This window comes from Glycine soja, chromosome 19 (genome assembly GCF_004193775.1).
Source record: "Glycine soja cultivar W05 chromosome 19, ASM419377v2, whole genome shotgun sequence".
Taxonomy (NCBI): Eukaryota; Viridiplantae; Streptophyta; class Magnoliopsida; order Fabales; family Fabaceae; genus Glycine; species Glycine soja.
The window spans coordinates 1,277,434-1,298,024 of NC_041020.1; the positions used below are offsets into that span (position 1 = coordinate 1,277,434).

Genomic DNA, 20,591 nt, shown 5'->3' on the forward strand with positions numbered 1-20,591 from the left:
TGTTTATTTTTGGTACAGCTGCAACTAGACCCTTATTAGAATACTAAAAGCTTCTTCAGTGCTGATGTTTTATGAATTATTTAATAAATTTTTAACATTGAAGCAGATCACGCTTGAAAGTGTATTACTTGTATAAACAATCATGGCCTAATTCATTCTTAAGAATTAAAAAATCATTTTTAATTACAAAAATTAATGTGACATTAAACACTCATTCTAATAATTTTAGAATTGAAATAAATTTTTGTGAAATTTTTAAATGTATCTGATATTGTCGGACTAACAAATTTTAAGCCATCGTCATTTTACATGTTCTAATAGAATTAGATTTCAGTTCCATGACGCTATTTATCACTAAAAAAGTAAGTAATTCATTTTAAAGAATAAAAAAATTATAATTATTAATAAAAATTAACAGTTAAGATTATAATTAAATAAACATACATATATAAAAATTGTATGATTATTTAAATTTCAACATTTAATTTTTCAATTAAAGTTCATATTTTACCAAGAACTTTCTCATGTGCTCAAAGGCCTAAACTCAAACCATAAACAACGACAAACAAAAATGAAAAAGGAAGGGAAATAAAGGACCGTGACAATAATAATAGAGGAAAAAAACATTTTGCCTTATGTTATTCAACTACCTAGTTGTTTCAATTTATAATACAAAGAAAACATTGACGAGGGTGTTGACTTTCCTTGTGTCCATTCTTTGCAATGGCATCATCCCTTAGCACTTCTCATCCTTAACCATTATCTGTCAAAAACTCACTGCATCAAAACCTTCTAATTCAAGTTGCATGTTCTTCTACCTTAAGGAAGAAGTGAAGAACCATGAGCCAACTTACACTGTATGCAATAAGTGAAACATTACTCCTTCCTTGTTGGGTTTCTGTTTTTACCTGAAAACTCATAAAAGAAAGTAACATGAACTGTTAATTCTCATAGTGTTACTTATGTTGGATTTTGTGTGCTTGTGGTTGCAGATTTAGCAGTGGATTCGAGCTTGCATCTTCTGTGACAAGCTCTGTCCTTCTTCACAGATCATGGAATGTTATCACGTCCCGTTATGCCGGAATCGTTACAAACGTGGGAGAGGGAGTATCATGGAAAGTTTATAGAGAACCAGGTTCGGATTTGACGATTATAGCCTTTGAGGTCAAGCTAGATTTTTCTAATCTTCAAGCGGGTTTGGTTTCATCTAATACTCTCAGGGAGAATAATTTCCATCACTTTGAGTTTCTGTGTACCAAGAAAGATCCATTTTTTTCTGTTAACAAGACTGCAATTTCACTCTTTTCTGAAAACTATGAGAAGCTTGATCAACTGAAATCCGAGGTACATCACCTCCTTTCACTTGTTATTATTAGTTATATGCCTATTCTGGTTTTAATTTGAAAATCGCAAGCTGAAAAAACCATATCTTAAGTGTGGATACTCAATTGATTCTTAGACCTTCATATACAATTAACTTTGCATTTCCCTGCAAATCTAGATATTGATGATGTGTTGATTGATCAAGCTGTCCTGAATTAAGCTGTTTGACTTTGCAAATTAGTCATGATCACCAAAATATCACATTGGTTAGCTTCAAAAACTATTTTTCTTTAAGAAAGAAGGAAAGTTAGTTTTTATTCTGCTTATAATAATGTTGGCATGTTATTGTTTTTTATTTTTCAAATCTAGTTCCCTATTCATAAGTAATGACCTTGGAGAAAAAGTGATAAGTGAGATTGATATTTGGGAATGTAATATGCATTAGATTTTGTCACCTTGTTGGCAGTAGTTTGTAAACTAGATAGAACAGTTTAGTGTAACAGATGTGACTTTCCAAAACCTCACATATCAAAAGTACCTTAGGAGGATGAATTTAGAAGTAATTTGAATTTTGAAATATTCTTGTTTATATATATTTCTTTTAAAAGCACATGCACTTAGCTTTCTTTACTTCTTTTCTTCACTCATTTTCACTGTTTTTTCTGTGAAGGAGTTCTTGAGAAGAGAGTTTTAGCTGAGTGTGTTATTATCAGCGAATATCAGGGTGCTTGGGATAAAATTTTAGGGATAATGTTCAATTAACCTTATAGCAATAGTTTGCTAATTTTATTTTAAAAGTAGTGTAGATCTTCCACATTTGTAGGTATATATTGGTCTTCCCATGTAAACCCTTATATAACCAATCCTATCATAAATGCAGATTAATAGTTCAACTAAATTGATTGTTACTGGGCATGGTCTTGGAGGAGCAGTTGCTTCTCTCTTTACTATATCGCTATTAAATAGCATTGGTTCTGGAAAGAATCGCCCACTCTGCATCACCTTTGGTTCACCCCTTATTGGTGACAAGAAATTGCAACAAGCCATATCACGTAGTTCTAATTGGAATTCTTGCTTTCTACACGTTGTGTCACTCAAAGACCCACTTCCAACGCTCTTCATTACAAACTATAGTTCTTCACCTGCTGTATTGACTCCTGAAACAAGTGGCTACATGCCTTTTGGAACATTTTTCTTGTGTTCTGATGCAAACTCCACTTGTTTTGAGAACCCTGACTCTATTTTGGAACTTCTCATTGCAATGGGCTCAATCCACACTCAGAATCAAGGATTTCAGTCTTCTGATTACGGAAATATAGTAGAAAAGCTCAATGATAAAGTAATTTGCAAGTTCTTCAGTACAAGGGTTGAAAACATGGCTCATGCAGGTTCAGCACTTGAAAGTAGTATTAGTTTACAGTTGCAAGCATTAGCATTGACACCGCATTTGCAGGTATGTGAATATCTTCTGTTTTTTGAACAACTAGAATTATCTAATTTAAATTGAGCCTTATTTAGACTCGTTATGTGTAATCAGACTAGTATTTTGGTTATTGTAAATCAATTATTTTCCTGATCTTGTTTCTAAAATTGGCTTGCAGCAGCAGAACATTGATACCAATACTTTGGAAACAAAGATTAAAATACAAGAACAAAAATTCATTCTCCATAGGAGGATAAAAAATTTTGATCCAGCCAAAAAATTGAATGTAGTGAAGCTATGTATGTCCCAACTTGAATGGTACAAGAAGGAAACAAAAAATCAGCGAATAGGATACTATGATAGCTACAAGAATATGAACTCACCGTGGGATTATGATGTTATTCAGTTCCATAAAAGACTCACAAATTACTGGGAAAAGATGGTTGAAGAAGTAGAGATGAAGCCTCAGAAAGAAGGTGCAGCTTTTCGTACCCGCTGGCTCTATGCTGGGACTAACTACAGGAGAATGGTTGAACCCCTTGCTGTTGCTCAATACTATAGAGAAGGGGGTATAGACTATGTGACCCAAAATAGGTCTAAACACTTTGTAAGGTTGGAGGAATGGTTAAATGAAGGGACAAAAAAAGCAACAAGTGATTTAAGCAGTACAAGTAAGAAGAATGTGGAAGCACTTTTAACTTTTGATTCTTGCTTTTGGGCCCATGTTGAAGAGGCTCTCCTTTCATGCAAGGAGTTGAAGGTTGTTAGAGAGAAGGAAGAGACATTGAAGAAATTGGTTATATTTGAGGAGTACGTTTATGGGTTGGTCAAGAACTATGCAGTATCACCAGAGATTTTCTTGGCGCAAAGCAGCTACATGTGTTGGTGGAATGAGTATAAAGCAATTAAGGGAACTTTCTATAACTCAGCACTCTCAAATTTCATGAGTGATGCTAGGAAGCGTGAGCAGTATGCTTTGGGAGTTTATGATTTCCCTTGATGCATGATAAGTTGATAACCATTTTATATATAAAGCATGTCTTTCAGAAGTGTAATAAAGTAGGATTTCATTGTGAAACTAATTACTCATGGATTTGGATGTTTTATAGTTAGTAAAATTTTGTTTCTATTTGAAGTTGTTTAGTGTTTATGCTGGTTATTGTGATCATTACGGAGTTACTCATAGAGGCAGGTGGGGCAGCTGCCCCTTCATTTTGATTTTTGCGATAGCAATGTTGCACAAGCTATCCTTTTTTTCAACATAAACTCTACCCCTTTTATGATAAATATCTTATAGTAGTAATTTTTTAGTTTGGGGTTTTTTATGCTGTTAACTTCATGGGTGGAAAGAATAATCTGATATTTTAAAAAATATGTATACTATTATGTGAATTATTATGGCTTTGGGAATTTATGTATATACATGGTCATGATTGGTAAAATTGAGATTATTTTTACACAATGAGGTCAAAGTTCGTCTCTACTCTCTGCACTATATCTTTCAATTAAAATATCAAGAGCTTCGAACGAATTGCATGTTGGTCATTAGGAAATTGAGTCTGTTTCTTTGCTTTGGTGTTTTATCTGAATGCTTAAGAGTTAAAGTGTATTTCTATGCTGAACCGTGGGAGATACGAAATATACTAAAACGTTTGGTAGGGTGCAATCAATCCAAAGATTGAAAACAACAACCAAAGTAAATACACCAGCACATCAGGCTGCTTTGCTGGTGATGGAGGTTGTTTCACAGTGTCAATTTGATTTTATTTTTTAATGTGGTCATCATTATGACATTCCCTACCCCAACATGAATATAAATATAAAACGTAAAATCTAATTAAATCAATTTTATTTTATACAATCGTAAGTAAATTCACGTGAATAAAATGTTCATATTCGCTTTACTGTTATCAAATAAAATTTCTTAGAAATATTTATGACTTAAAACAAGATCATTCAAGTTTATAAAAGAATTCAAGTTAAGTAACAAAATAAAATAACATGTTTGAAACATCACGTAATTAAAACAAAAACACATACTCCAATGTGACATCATATTAGATTATTGTGTCCTTGCATTCTCCAGTACGAGATTCCTTAAAGTAATCCACCTAGTCATATGCTCCCACAAATACAAGGTTCGAGATCATCACAAAATCCAAACGCAAACAACACACGGAGAATGAGTTATTACATTTTTAAATAAAATACGAATAAACAAAGACATAAGCAAAATACAATATGGAAATATTTATTACATAGTTCAACTTAATACAATTCACGTCATTTCACAACTTTATCATTTAAAATTTATTTTTCAATCTCTAATCATATTACACATGAATCACACACTCGAATCAAGACTAACAACACTCACCAATTTCATAATATACAATTCATTGACGTTATGGAATAATTATACTAAGACTCAAACCTATATGCAATGTGATATCATGCCATTGAAGAATAACACTAGAGCTCCTAGGAATACATGACAAAATACGTCACAAAATGGATATGTCAGGTCACTCTTACTAAGTGAAATCATAAGGTGACCAATCAAGGTTACTTTGTTTTGCGAGAATGCTCTAATTATGTGGAATCAACATAGGCTTAAATGAGCACTCAAATCGAGTGTATTTACCACAAGAGCTAGACTCCAAAGAATCCATTAGGACCTCACCTTCCTTATTGAAGTCCAACCCCTAAAACAATTTTTGCACGCAAACATTGGTCATGAATTATACAATACCCACGACCTCACACTTGTTTTCAAACATATTTAACACATTGTGCTATAATTTAACACATCATGTTCCTAACTTGGAACCCTACACTTTCCTTTTAACACCTCACACATAAACACTTTTCTCATGGTAAACACCAGTCGGGTTATTATATAATTCACAATTCACAACACAAGTAATATCACATCAAGAATTGACCAAACACTTATTCGCAATCATATGTCATGTCCACAATTTAACATCTCACAATGTCACAATCCAACGTCGCAAGTTCGCATGTATCTCAGAAATTAACAGATGCTCAACACACACACACACACACGTACGTACATGTATAGTAAACAAGTATATCCTTACATTTTCTCCTAAGTTACTACAAGCTTTGTACATGGGATGTACTAATCCTATTAAGTTCATATGTATCTTGTTTTAAAGCTAATTATTTTATCTGTAACTCTTATGTTGATCACAAAAACCGGTTTGACCATTAACTATGTCTTAACTTAAGGTAAACATTGGATCATTGCTTTGTCTTGACAGCTCAACCTTTGCTCAGTAATTTGACTCTATAAGGGGTTATACAACTCCAAAATGGGTGGAACCAGCGACATTTGTTAGCGAACATCTAGGGCTACAACTTTCATGAAGATCACAAAACCTAATTCATTGATAGAATAATCTCTAGAGGTTTCCTAAGATTTCTCAAGTTTTTTCTTTAGTTGTTTTGCTAGAGTTTTCAAGCATAAGAGAGAAGTAAAAAAGATTGGAACCTCAATTTCATTATCTCCGTGCGAGGAGCATTTCTTTTTCTATAAATATTATTTTGTAAATTACAACGGTGGGAATGTGCGAAATTGAGTTTCAAAAGTGGTGTCCAAATTTTAGGGCAATCCAACGATTAATAAGTCTGAAACTGTAATTTTACTGAGATAAGTTTGAGTATATGCAAAAAAAGATAGGATTTAGAGAGAGGAAGAAAGGAGATCGAATTTGGGAGGAAGGAAAAATGTAAAGACTATCATAATTATAAAATTTGACCTATTATATCTATTTATAGATAGCCTAGCCTATTGTTTACTCTATTTTTTTATTTTATAAAAAAAAAAACTTTATTTTACTCTTTCATTAAATAAATAACCAATTAAAACATCATTTTATTTTCTAAAACATTACTATGTTTATTTTCTAATAACATGAAACATTTATTTTAATTAACAAAAATTCTTTCCTCTCATTTATTTAATTTCTAAAAACTCTATTAATTTTTAAATAAAATTATTTTTATTTATTTTAGGATGTTCATTCAGCTTTGACTTCAAAAACCCTGACTTGCTCACACCATTAAATAAGTTTGTTAACTTAACTTCATTCTTTGCAATGGCATCAACCATTCAGTCTTTTTGCTCATTATTCACAAACTCCATGGCAGTTTTCCTCGATACTCATCATCATCATCAGTCAAGAAGCACCATGACCCTATCTGCACTATATGCGATAGGTGAAACATTGCTTCTCTTCCTTGTTGACATTTGGTTTTTACCTGAAAATAACATGAAGTGCTTACCCTCATTGTATTAGTTATGTTGGATTTTGTGTGCCAGTGGTAGCAGATTTAACAGTGGAATCGAGTTTGCATCTTTTGTGACAAGCAGCCATGTTCTTCTTCACCGATCATGGATTGTTACCTCGAGTTATCACGAAGACACCTGTTCAAAAAAGAAAGAGGGAGAGGGATTATCCTGGAAGGTTCATAAACGTCCAGATTCAGATTTGACCATTATAGCATTTGAGGCCACATTAGACTATTCTGATTTCCAAGCGGATTTGGTTCCATCTTATGCTCCCACAGAGGAGAAAATCCTTCACTTTGACCTACTGTGTGATGAAATCAATCCAATTTTCTCTGTTAACAACACTACAATTTCACTCTTCCATAAAAATCATTGTAGGCTTGATCAATTGAAATCCATGGTACATCACTTCCTTTCCCTCTGTCATCATTCTATGCATCCCATTGGATTATATGTTTATATTTTAAAAACACTAGCACTTATTTCTTTACTTCTTTTCTTCACTTAGGAAAAATATAATATTTATTTCATTTTTGCTTCAATCTCATTTTCACCTGATTTTCTTTCTATACCTCCTCATTTTTCATTGCATTACTTGTCACATTTATCACTTTCTCTCTCTACTCTTTCTTTTTTCTTCTTCTTCTCTTTCTCTCTTCTTTCCATATCATATCAGTGCACCCCAAAATAAGGTGAATGTTTATCATTACTCTTTTTTTCTCATCGGGTGTTTTTTCATGCAAAGTTGTTTTAAAGAGAGTTTTAGCTAAGGATTACAACCAGCAAACTTCACTGTTTGGAACAAAATTATAAGGATAATTTTCAATGAATCTTATAGCAGTAGTTTACTCATTTTGTCTTGCAAATCATGTAAATCTTTATCCAACAATCATAATTCAGATTAATTGTTCCACTCCATTGATTGTTACTGGCCTTGATCTTGGAGGATCAATTGCTTTTCTCTTCACAATATCACTATTGGAGAGCATTCAGTTAGGAAAGAACCGCCACTCTGCATCACTTTCTTGGTGACAAGAAGCTGCAACAAGCCATATCAAGTAATCCTATTAGGAATTCTTGTTTTTCTAATGTTGTGTCACTCAATGACCCACTTCCAAGGCTCTTTGTTATGAACCACACAATTCTCTAGCTGCCTCATTGACTCCTCAAACCAGTGCTTACGTGCCTTTTGAAACATTTCTCTTCTGATGTAAATTGTATCTGTTTTGAGAATCCTGACTCTATTTTAGAACTTCTTGTGGCAATGTGCCCTATCCATGTTAGAAATCAAGGACTTCAATATGTTTATTATGGAAATATAGTGGAAAATCTCAATTTGCTAGGATTTCATTACTCTGCATCAATCAAATTCAGTACTTGAAGGTAGTATCAGTTTACAGTTGCGGGCACTAGCATTGACACCACACATGCAGGTATGTGAATATCTTCTATTTTTTTAAAAACTAGAATTATTAATTCTTATTAAGTATTATTTACACTCGTAATTTATCATGCAGAGGAACGTATTATCTAATCCATTCAAAAAGTTGAATCAAATGGAGGAAGGTCCTGAATGGTACAAGGTCTTATTAAGTAAAAAAGAAAAACATATTTAAGAAAAAAAAAATTATGACCTATCGGTGGACTACCAATTCTACGTCTATGTACAAGTCTTTTCAATTTTATTTACTTGACTTACCTTGTTCCATTGTTTACTATGGCTTTAATCATTCAGTGACTTCATGCTCATAACATTTCTCTTCTTAGCCATCTTCTGTCAAAGAACTCACTGCATCACAAGTTTCTAGCTCTAAGTCACCTGTGCCACTTTAGGAATTAAGCACAATGACACAATCTGCATTGTAAGTGATAAGTGAAACAGTCTTCTTTCCTTATTGGGTTTTGGACGTTTTTACCTTAAAAAACTCATAAAAGAAAGTAACATGAACTGCTGATTTTCATAATATTACTTATTATGTTGGATTTTATGTACTTGTGGCTGCAGATTTTGCATTGGAATCGAGCTTGCTTCTTTTCTGACAAGCTCTGCAGTTCTTCTTCGCTAACCATGGGATGTTATCACGTCCCGTTATGCAGGCATCATTACAACCAAGGGAGAGGGAATATCATGGAAAGTTTTCAGAGAACCGGGTTTGGATTTGACGATTTTAGCGTTTGATGTCACGCAACTAGTTATGTGTAATCTCTTGTCTAAAATCTATTTGGCAGCAGCAACATCACCAGAACATTGATATGAAAGCCTTGGTAACAACGTTGGAAAAACGGGAAAATAAATTCATCGTGCACAAGAGGGTTAAACTTGATCCATCAAATAAATTGAATAAGATGAAGATAGACATGGCCCAACTTGCATGTTACATGGTGTATTGTAAAAAACGTAATATTGGGTACCACGACAGCTAGAAGAACATGAACATGCCATGCGACGAGGAAGCTACGAAATGGCACTGTACCCTAAAAAATTACTGGAAATATATGGTAGAAGAAGCAAAGATTAGGCCTCAGAAAGCAAGTGAAGCCTTTTGCCAAAGTTGGATCCAAGTCGGAACTAGTTACAGAAGAATGGTTGAACCCCTTGCTATAGCTCAATACTATAGAGATGAGGGTAAAGACTATGTCACTGAGAATAGACCTGAACACTTTGTACTGTTGGAGAAGTGGCATAGGAAGGAGATGACAAAAGGCAATGCAAGTAACTAGGAAGGTATTTGTTTTTTTTATTTATTTATGGACAAATATTACTAACTAGTATTCTTAGTTTTTAGTTTTTATTATCAAAAGAATAACTCATGATTTTTTATTTTTGTGGAGTACAAAGTGTTACGTGAAGTGGAATAAAAGTGAAAAAAATTAAATACAATAACTCTTTAGTTTCTTCTCATCATCAATTCATTACTCACTTTTCAGTTCTCAACTTCTCTAACAATGGCTTCATTTTCTCTCTTCTTCTTCTTCTTCCTCTTCACCACATTGCTACTATCTTTTTCTTCTGCTAACGCGCGACTCACCTTGGATTTCTACAATGACACGTGTCCACAGTTCAGCCAGATCATTAGGGACACAGTAACCAGCAAGCAGATCGCCAGCCCCACCACCGCCGCCGCCACCCTCCGCCTCTTCCTCCACGACTGCCTCCTCCCCAACGGCTGCGACGCCTCCATCCTCCTCTCCTCCACCGCCTTCTCCAAGGCCGAGCGCGACGCCGACATCAACCTCTCCCTCCCCGGCGACGCCTTCGACCTCGTCGTCCGTGCCAAGACCGCCCTCGAGCTCTCCTGCCCCAACACCGTCTCCTGCTCCGACATCCTCTCCGCCGCCACCCGCGACCTCCTCACCATGCTCGGCGGCCCCTTCTTCCCCGTCTTCCTCGGCCGCCGCGACGGCCGAACCTCCCTCGCCTCCGCCGTATCCTCCCACCTCCCCACCCCCTCCATGCCCATCTCTCAAATCACCCAACTCTTCGCCAAACGCGGCTTCACCGTCGAAGAATTCGTCGCCCTCAGTGGGGCCCACACCGTCGGATTCTCTCACTGCTCCGAGTTCGTCACGAACCTCTCCAACAACACTTCCTCCTCCTACAACCCTCGCTACGCTCAGGGGCTTCAAAAGGCTTGTGCAGATTACAAAACTAACCCTACCTTATCAGTCTTCAACGACATCATGACGCCGAACAAGTTCGACAATGCTTACTTCCAGAACCTTCCCAAGGGTTTGGGTGTGTTGAAATCTGACCATGGTTTGTATGGTGACCCTTCTACGAGACCCTTTGTGGAGACCTTTGCTAAGGATCAAAATAGATTCTTTCAGGTTTTTGCTAGGGCGATGCACAAGTTGAGTCTCTTGAATGTGCAGACTGGGAGGAAAGGAGAGATCAGGCGCAGGTGTGATCAGATTAATTGAATTTTCTTTTTTGTTGTCTGAATTTGATAATGAGATGAGATTTTATAATTTATAATGATAATGAGAATGATACCTCTGTTGTGCGTGAATTGGATGGTTTTTGAGGTTGATTATACATACATAGTGTTTATGAGGTTGTAAGAGAATGGGGGCATTGGGGTATTGAGGAGTTACTATTGTTGTTCTTCGCCCTCTTGTTCTTTGGATAGATGAGTCTGAGTATGTTTTTCCAATGTAATATTATAAGATAAGATTTAATTAATAAAATTTCTCATTTTGAGCTCCCATTTGTTTTTTTTGAAGATGTTAGAACAGCTAGTGTTTGGGTTTGAGATTCCATTTGTATATAGTGAGAGAAACAATTCTCACTTCAGAAATTAGCTTTGGCAATAGAGTTAGATCTAAAGCTAAATTCTAAATGTCATAAAAGAACAAAAGAAGCTAAATTCTAATATAGTATTAGTGTATATCATAGTGAATTAGTAGTGATTGTAGTTGAATATATCAAGCTATGTGTTATGGTTTTTATTGCAGCACTCATATGTCTAGTCATGTCAATTTCACACTAAAGATGTCTTGCTATATGAGGGGTGTGTTAAAGATCTCATTGATTAGTAATAATGTCAGCATAGCATATATAAGTGAAAATAATCTGCAGCTCATAAGCTAATGGTATTAAGTCAAGTTCAAATTTAAATTTATATCCTACATTAACTAATAATATGGTGAGAATAGTATACATGAATGAGAGACAATTTTCCCTAGATGAACTTAGATTTTAGGGTTAAATATAGGTGTAAATTCAAGTTTTAAGAGTCTATTGATTTTGGCGAGCAGATCAGTAGTTTGTTTATTCATTGATAATGGATACAGTGGAGTAATAGATTTGTCATGGAAGAACGCATTTTTTGTTGGATAGTGTCGTTAGTGGTAAGATAGAGCTTGTAATAAAATTATAAAACAATAAAATTATAAGAAGGATGCGTGATTAAGTTATGGTCTGTGCTTAAACAATGGAAACTTAAATGGGGTGAAGAATTTGGCTAGGCAATATTAAAATGCAGGAGATGCCCTTTGGTCTTTGGATTTTGAAAAATACATTTTGTGTGCATTGTGGCACCAATTTTGTCCCTTATATGGGGGGTCTTTGTAATTGTAACAACTGGTTTTAAGGACCATGCAGCAGTATGCATATGCATGAATACCTATGAAGCACGGACATCGAACACGACACAGACACAGACATGTAGATACTTGTAATGTCCAAAATATAGAATGTAGTACGGGTATCATGTCGATGTCGGACACTGACACGGACGCATATTGGACACCATGAATACATACATACACCCATTTTATTATACAGCTGCAGTTGTTGCTGAGTTTTTAATGCAACAGAGGCGCCGCATATGCTATAATATCTGGTTTCTAGATTTTTCTCCTCTGTTATCGCTGATTAGTTGAAACTCAAATGCTTCCCGCGAGATAAAATTGCCCTTGAACGAGTATTAACACAATCCTAGAAGAATTAGACTCGTTCAAGTTTTTATAGATAAAAAACATATACTCCTTCTGTCATATTATGATTGTCCTGTCTTAAGAAAAAATGTTTTAAAATAATAATTATTTTAATTTTTTAATATAATATTAATAATTTTTTTACTTATATCTTTTATAATATTAATTATGAATAATAATAAATAAATTAATAATGATAAGATTAATTCTGTAAAATTAACATTTTCTTTCATTCATTTAATAATTTTTCTTGTTTTATGTAAAAAAAACCAACAAATAATATGATAGGGAGGGTTTGTTAGATAATCAATCAAATTTTCTAACAAAAATTAATTATTGATAAAATTAATAAATACTTGACATCTATAACGATCCATAAAATTGTCAATGGGTTATAATAGTGAAATAATTATTTCCTTTAATCTATGTTATATACAAAAGAATAATAATTTAACATTTTTTAAGAAATTTGTTAATTTTATTAAATTGTGTTAATCTCGAAATAAAAAATAATTTAATTTTCTAAATTATCTTACTTGACATCATATTTTTTTTGTCCATATTAAATAAAATAAATTTTGAAGATATTCTCGTTAAAATTTAAATAAAAAAAAGTTAATTTTTGCTTATATTTGGAAAAAAAAGAAGTAATTTTTATTGTTTATAACAAAGTGGAGGAAGTAACTTAGAGTAACTGTTTAGCTTTCATCTTAGGTAACTTTTCTTGTTTTGACTGAAGGCTTGGGTTGCTTTGACTGTTGGGTGGATTTTTAGTTAAAAAATCTTGAACTGGAATTTGCGGTGATTGAGGAACCAAATCTAAACCAACACAGGCTTTATGTTTGGTCAAATGATGAATGTGCAACCAGGCTGGATAATCCCCCATTATGCTGTTTACGTGGGACCTGGTATCATTCTTCAGGACGTTAAACATCTTTATTGATTATTGCTGAAAGGAAAACTTTATTTTGGTACACGCGGTTTGGGTTGGTTCCAGACCAATTAGGTTTGTGTCTCCTTTGCAATAAAACAAAGTTTAAAAAAAAAAAAAACTCAAACTCAGAATGTGAACTAGATTGAATTGGCACATGTTAAATAGTACTACTACAATGTAGTAAAACATTTTTGTTCATCCGAGAGCAACTAATATAAAATTTATTTATAAAAATCGATTTAATGCTTAATTGTTCTCTTCTGTGCTTTGGAGACTTTTTCTACTTCCCCTTTTCTATTTTGGGGAGGGGGGATGAGTGTGGGGACAAATAAACTATCCCCTTTCTTTGTGAGCCCAAAAATTTGTTCATTTGGGTCTCAATAGATTCTTTTGGGGTCTCAGTATGTGCTATTAAGAAGTGCGAGGAGCCTATTCTGACAGATCTGAGATGGATGCAGGAGATTACACAGTATTTTGGGCCGGCATATATTAATTTGTCCTTGGCTTAGTTGCATTACTAAAGTAAGGCCACAGCTTCCTGCATCCCATAAATCTCAAGCACTATCCTCTTTTTATTTAGAAAAAAGATTAATTCAGATTTTTCTTTTTACATTTTAGATTATTCTTTTCGAAATGAAAAGGGGATGAGGCTCAAAGTAGTAAAAAAATTTCGGTCAAGACAACTAAACAAAATAAGTAAAAGGAAAAGGAAAATGGTTTGTTTATTTTTCCTATGATGCATGTCTATTGGGGATTTTCTTTCTATACTCAATATCATTTCTTATCCAAAATTTTGAGTGAAAAATCAATTTTGTCCCTTCTTCATTGACACTTAAATGTGAAATACGAATTGGAAATATGTCTGGATGCATCATTCATTCATGCGTTTTTCATTTCTCCTCTCATTCTCTCATCATTTTTTCTTCAATATGTGGTTGTCTTCATCAATCTGTGATTCATTTTTATCAATCTGTGTGTGCTCATCATTGGTGTCTGCCTCCGTTTTGCTATTGTTGCTGTGAGTTCTGTTGTCTACGTTTTTATTTTTCTATGTATTGAACGTATATAGATTGACAATTCGTATGGAGTAAGCAAAGGTAAAAAAAACTTATCGGTGACGACGCAAAGCTACTCACTATGGCAGAGGAGAGGAAACTCGTGGAGAACGACAAGGAACTTCCCGAGGAGAAACTAGGGAGGAGCCACAAACAACATACACACACCACGAACAATACCAACACCAGCTTCACGGAGGAGAAGGATGAGACCAAAGGATGCGCCAAAAACTCCAAATGAGAAGTGCCTTACAAATTGTCAATATGTAGGCTATGCCAAGAAAAGAGAAAAGGAAGGAAGGAACGAACGAAGAAGAAAAAGTAAAAAAGATAAAGTTAAAATTTTAAAATTATGTTAGGTGTGAAAGAAATTTGTTGGGTATATTGGTCTCACAATCTCTCAGCCATTTGCCATTTGGGATAGTGCATGTTCTTTTCAATCCCTAAATTTCTATATTCACCCCAAACTTTTCAAAAAATATAAATGGACAAAATTATCCCTCCTACCTTTTCTAAACCATTGCCCTCCCCCTTTTTTGGTTGTAATGGAATCATGATTTTGTTTTGTCCGAAACAACAAAATCATGATTTTTTTTATGTATATGACACAAATAAAACATAATCCCCTTTAGAGATTTTGCCTTGTTTCTTCTTCTTTTCTTTTTTTTTTTTATCTTTTAATGAATTCAGGCTGGACTACACATACCCTTTGCCTTAGCTTAGCCATTTTTTGTCCTAAAAAAATAGAATTACATTTTTGTTATAATATATGTTCCTTTGTAAAAAAATATACAACATAAATGTTCATTGTAGTATATGGAGTGCGAAAAAAATCAAAATGGAAATATATTTTCATAACAATGGAAATGTATTTTTGTTTTGATTTTTTTCCACACCCCCACATTATGACAAAAACATATTTCGGTTAAAAGGGCATTTTGGAAAGAAAAAATTATTTTAATACACAGGTGAGAATAGCAACGTGATCTTGAAGCTCATGCTGCTCAACCTCTTGCGCCTTTGGGTTACTGCTCCATATCACCAAACCCCAATTGTGGTGCTACTTGATTGCTCTACGGGTCCACCCTTTGATTGTGTGATCTGTTTGCCCAAAGACACCAAACACATGAGCACGTTAACATGAGATATAGAATAATGCGTTGTTATCTTTTTTAGGACTTAGGAGTTTCACATAGAAGAAATAATTGCAAAAGTTCTGACAGATTTTGGTTAAGGTTAGTTCAAATTTAAAATCAAGTGATGCAAAAATTTTCTTTAGTTCGGTATGTTTTTGAGATATTAACCAAATAATTTTGCAAGATTAAACATCGTTTATTCGTTTAGTATATCAGGTGAGTGCTGACCGTGTCAAGAGTCTGTTTCTTTCTTCTTTTCTTCAACAATAAAAGGGTGAAAGTTTGGAATGTAATCTAAATATAAACAAATCAAATCCCTTATCATTTTACTTATTTTTGTGTTACATTAAGAAACCATTCTTCATTGTTAAAGCACAAAAGGAGTTATTAAGAAACCATCAAGCAAGATCAGGCTCTTCCCCATCAACTGTCGAATAAGCAAAATCTCTTTGCTATACATGTGATAACACTGAATCTAAAATAAATTATAAATCCAAAGAAATTATATGGTTTGAAACCGACCCTAAAATAAGTTAGGCCTATCTCACCGGTTTTTCAATCTTTTTGACATTCTTGACCAAACTATGAATTTGGTATAACAGAGTGGTCTAATTTTGGGTATTAGCTAATTTATAAAACAATGCAAACGCAGGTAAAGATAATTCGTTAAGGCCATACATATTATCGCAAGTTTCAACTTCCAAACCGTAGCTATTAAAAGCAAAAGTTACCTTAAGTTTGGTTCTCACTTCTCATAACCCTTGCTTTTCATTTTCATAGTAGTTGCATTTCATTTTATTCAGTTATGAGAATTTATGGGAAATATTATTCTTCACTGCTAGTACTATGTAAACAGATAACTGTAAAGAATGTGTTGTTAAAGCAACGTAATACTACTTTTTCATACCATATTATGCCTGTACAACACATATAGGAAGTGAAAGAAAAAATGGAGTGGGAAAAGAATAAGAGTAGAACAAGTGTAGCAAGGTCTTGACCAAAAAAGTTATAGTAGCAAGGAAAGGCAATACAAGGACCGAACATAATTGTGGGACATGAATCACCTCAAGAATATTATTGCTGGCAATTCTATAGGAGTAATTATTTAACTTTTGTCAATAAGAAACAAACAGAATAGACAATGATTTCATGAAAATTCCAAAAAGTCCTTGTTATGGAAGAACCAGAACCATGCAACATATCCTTAGATATTTACTAGTTTGGTCTTTTTAAACAATAATGAGACCTGCACTCGCAAATAAAGCTTTCCTTGGACCATTTGACACTAAAACCTGGTGAACACGTGCAATGATTATTAAGCACTACTTCTTCCACAAACTCACAGTAAAATTTCATAAATTTACCTGTACATCAGCATAGTTAATCAGTGTAACATTAGTTTAAAGTTAAGCAAATAATGTCCATACATGACATGAGGATCAAATTAAGAACCAAATTCTGATCACATGAAGTAATCTTCCGCGTTGTCTCCACAACTAATCTAGTTGGAAGTTGGAACACGTTGAAAATGAAATGCGAGCTTAAATTTAATTCAGATACCAAAACTTTGAGTGCAAAAGGAAAGAAGAAAAAAAAGGGAAAAACCCAAAAAGGGAACATAACCAACTACAGTCCAGAGAAGATGGAATAAAGTGGTAGCATAAGCATATGCACCAACGCCCCTTCAGCACTTTCTGCTCCAAAAATCATCAACTTTATTACTCTTTTCCCTTTCATTTATTCAATCAACAACAGCATCACCGTCCTTTATTTGCTCCTGCCACATAAATCTAATCAACAATGAACTCCCACAACCTCAGTTCAGCTGAAAACCCTTTTCTATTTCCATCCCTCCAAACCCAAAGAAAAAAAATTTAGAAATGAAAGAGTTTAATTTATATGATCTATCAGTATAGTTTTACACAAATATTTAATAGAAATTTATCCTCTTATCACATCATACTACTGGATAGAATGACGTGATAATACGATTAAATCCTATATTAAAAGACTTTGTAAAAAAAAATATTGTACCTTTAATCTTTCCTTTTCTCAATGTCATCAAATTTGTTGTTTCTCTCTTCTTTCTTTTTTTACGAATTTGATTCCATTAGTCTAATATAATTTTGATCGAATTCATTACTGCAATATTTAATGGAAATATTGACATGACATGCCACTATAATGTTACATCAACATTTCTATTTAATATTGAATGTGAAATGAATAAAAAGAACAAAATTACATAATTAAACTAGTGAGGATCAAGTTTATAAAAATAAAATAAAATTAAGATACAAAATTCATAAAATTGAAAAAAGTAAAGAAATAAAAAATATAATTAAGCTATATATATATATATACTGATAATACATATAAATCAAATTAAAAAAAAAATACTCCCATTTATCAATTCTTCATCCAACTTCAAAAATCATAAAAACAATGGATTTTTTTAAAAGAAAAATCCAAAAAAGCATGTGAACCAAAAGAACCTTAATAACAACATAATCTTAAAAAATCAAACATTTACATTTTTTTTATAAAAAAAAATCAACTTTACTCAAAACTCGGCCGAGTTTGCACTTGACTCATCCAACCCACCACCGAGTCTACTCCGAGTCCGGCAACCCAACCCCGAGTCTAGCAACTCCTCCCAATCCACATCCTCCTCCTCCACCTCCTTTGTCCTCATTATCTCCAATATCTTCCTCACCTTCCGCCTGGCCCTCTCACTCCCCATCTTCTCCACCTTTTGCAACACCTCCACCACCCCGGCCGCCTTCGCCACCGCCTTAAACCTCAACCCGCCGTGACTCAGTGCATACATCACTGCCACACAACTCTCCCGAGTTGACCCGGTCCCCGGTTCGGGCCCACTGAGCAACCCCACTAAACACTCCACCACACCCGCATCCAACATTGCGGCCCGGCCGTCCGACCCGGAACCCAAATTCCCCAATATCAACATAACCCGACCCATCATATGACCCGATTTAACCATGCTCAAAAGAACCGGAACCGAACCGAGTTTAACCATCTTGGACCGGTTACTCTGAACCAAAGACAAATGATAAAGCGCCAAAGCCGAGTCATGCCGAGTCCGCTCGCTCTCGGATCGGAGCATGTGAAGCAACGGAGCCAAACCACCCAAAACCCCAATCGCGGTTTTGTTATCATCATCCATTGCCAAACTAAACAGCGCGCCCGCACCGTGCTCCTGCGCCTCAGAGGATCCAAACTTCAAAACCTCGATCAACGGCGGAACCATCCCCGACCGCACGATCCTCACCTTATTACTTTTCTCCAACGATAGGTTCACCACCGATGCAAGAGCGTTCACCTGAACGTTCACGTGCTTCGACAAAACGAGGGAACGTAACGCGGAGAGTAACCGAGGAGTGCAAAGTTGAAGCCTTGTTTCTTCTCTTATTCTCGTTAGTTTTCTGAGAGAGATAAGCGCTTCTTCGATTACACTGTGTTGAGGGTTTTTGAGCTTTGTCATGATTTCTTCTTCTTCTGGGGTTGTGGCGGGTTCGAGTTCTGAAGACGAAGGTGAAGAGTAGTAGCAGCAGCTTGGGCGCGTGGAGAGTTGAAGTGGCGGCGTTGAGGCTGACGTTGTCGCTATGGATTCATCGGAACTTGTGTACAAATGTGTCCGTCTTATCGGAACCTCGGTTTCCGCGTGGTGGCGGAGGTTCGTCAGTGGTGGGTTTTCGTTCAGAGAATTCAAAATCAAATCTTGGTCGGAGATTTTCTCTGGGGTGGGGTTCGTGTGTACCAGGCTTGGGTTCGGGGGGTTTAAGGTGGGTACGAGGCTTGGGTTCGAGGAGATTAAGGTTTGTACGAGGTGGTTGTTGTTGTTGTTGGGGTGTGGAGGGGGTGGTGTGTGGGTGGATTGGCACCATTTGAGGATGGCGGATTTGAGGGCGAGGTTGGGGATGAGGGTGGAGAAATCGGGGGTGGTGCCGTCGGGGAGTTGAGGGGTAAAATTGACATTTATGCAGGCTTCCACGGAGGAGCGTTCGAAGGAGTGGCCGGAGGAGACGATGACTGGGTCGAACATGAGGGAATGAGAAATAGGGCAGAGGAATTCTTCTGGGGGTGTTTGAGTTTGGGTTTTGGTTTTGGTTTGGAAGAAGATTTTCTTCCATTTCAGCTTTGGAGTAGTTGGGGTGGTGGTTATTGGTTCTGTTTCTTTAGGTGGTTTTTTGGGTGATGATGGCCATTTCTTGTGGATTGTGAGCTTCAAGCTTTGTTGAATCTCCATGGGATGGTTCAGGTTATGCCCTCTCTCACACTGTTGAATGTGAGAGAGTTAATTGAAGGGTGTCATCGGAGTTCTAATAACATTATATTGGGGGTTTGTGAATTTGAGTTGATGGGGTTACGAAAATTTGGTGATAGTATTTTGGGATTTTAGGTGTGACTGAAATGATGATTTGGTGTTGCAGTTGCAGGGAAGGGTGTGGGAGTGAGTGTGGGAGAGAGAGGTTTGATTCCTTTGCTTTTAGAAAATCTGCCCAATTGGAAAGGGGTTAAAGGGAAAGTTGAGGACTACATTGAGCACTACATTAGCCTGTCAATATAACTAATGATGGTTAAGAATAATGTTTGTTTGTTTTTTTTTTTAACTTATAAAATTAAACTACATTAGCCTGACAATAGACAACGCGTGGAAATATGGGTGTTTATATATCTATATAATAACGATGAGCCTCTGAGCAATAGAGTACGAAGTTTTATATATCTATATAATAAAATTTTAATCTAGCTACGTGAGCATTAGTTTTGATTTTTATATATGAAGAACAAGAGGACTTGTGTGCGAGATAATTACTACGCGTGGTAGATTTATACTTCTATGTTTACCTTCTTCTGTACAATGTCCAGAGTATGTATGTATAATACGGGGAATACAAGAACACAAAACCAAAGTGGCTTCCAAAACTGGTTCAGCAAT

At 35.2% G+C, this 20,591-nt stretch overlaps 3 protein-coding genes across 4 annotated transcripts; 2 read left to right on the forward strand and 1 right to left on the reverse strand.

The window, feature by feature from the left end:
- Positions 1–676: 676 nt before the first annotated feature.
- Positions 677–3,881, forward strand: LOC114400715 (senescence-associated carboxylesterase 101-like). Of its 2 annotated transcripts, none has more exons than XM_028363318.1 (4): positions 677–857; positions 993–1,344; positions 2,204–2,776; positions 2,925–3,881. In XM_028363318.1, exons 1-4 carry the CDS (start codon positions 841–843, stop codon positions 3,744–3,746), a joined length of 1,764 nt encoding a protein of 587 aa, XP_028219119.1. In that variant the 5' UTR covers positions 677–840; the 3' UTR covers positions 3,747–3,881. The 2 variants fall into 2 exon arrangements, with proteins under 2 accessions (XP_028219119.1, XP_028219120.1); XM_028363319.1 differs by having other exon boundaries at positions 2,928–3,881.
- A 6,073-nt stretch (positions 3,882–9,954) lies between these two features.
- LOC114398296 (peroxidase 31-like) lies at positions 9,955–11,272 on the forward strand. Its single transcript, XM_028360479.1, has one exon. It carries the CDS (start codon positions 10,011–10,013, stop codon positions 10,983–10,985), a length of 975 nt encoding a protein of 324 aa, XP_028216280.1. The 5' UTR covers positions 9,955–10,010; the 3' UTR covers positions 10,986–11,272.
- Positions 11,273–18,006: 6,734 nt separating this feature from the next.
- Positions 18,007–20,231, reverse strand: LOC114400657 (U-box domain-containing protein 40-like). The gene has a single exon (XM_028363219.1). It carries the CDS (start codon positions 19,896–19,898, stop codon positions 18,192–18,194), a length of 1,707 nt encoding a protein of 568 aa, XP_028219020.1. The 5' UTR covers positions 19,899–20,231; the 3' UTR covers positions 18,007–18,191.
- Positions 20,232–20,591: the final 360 nt, after the last annotated feature.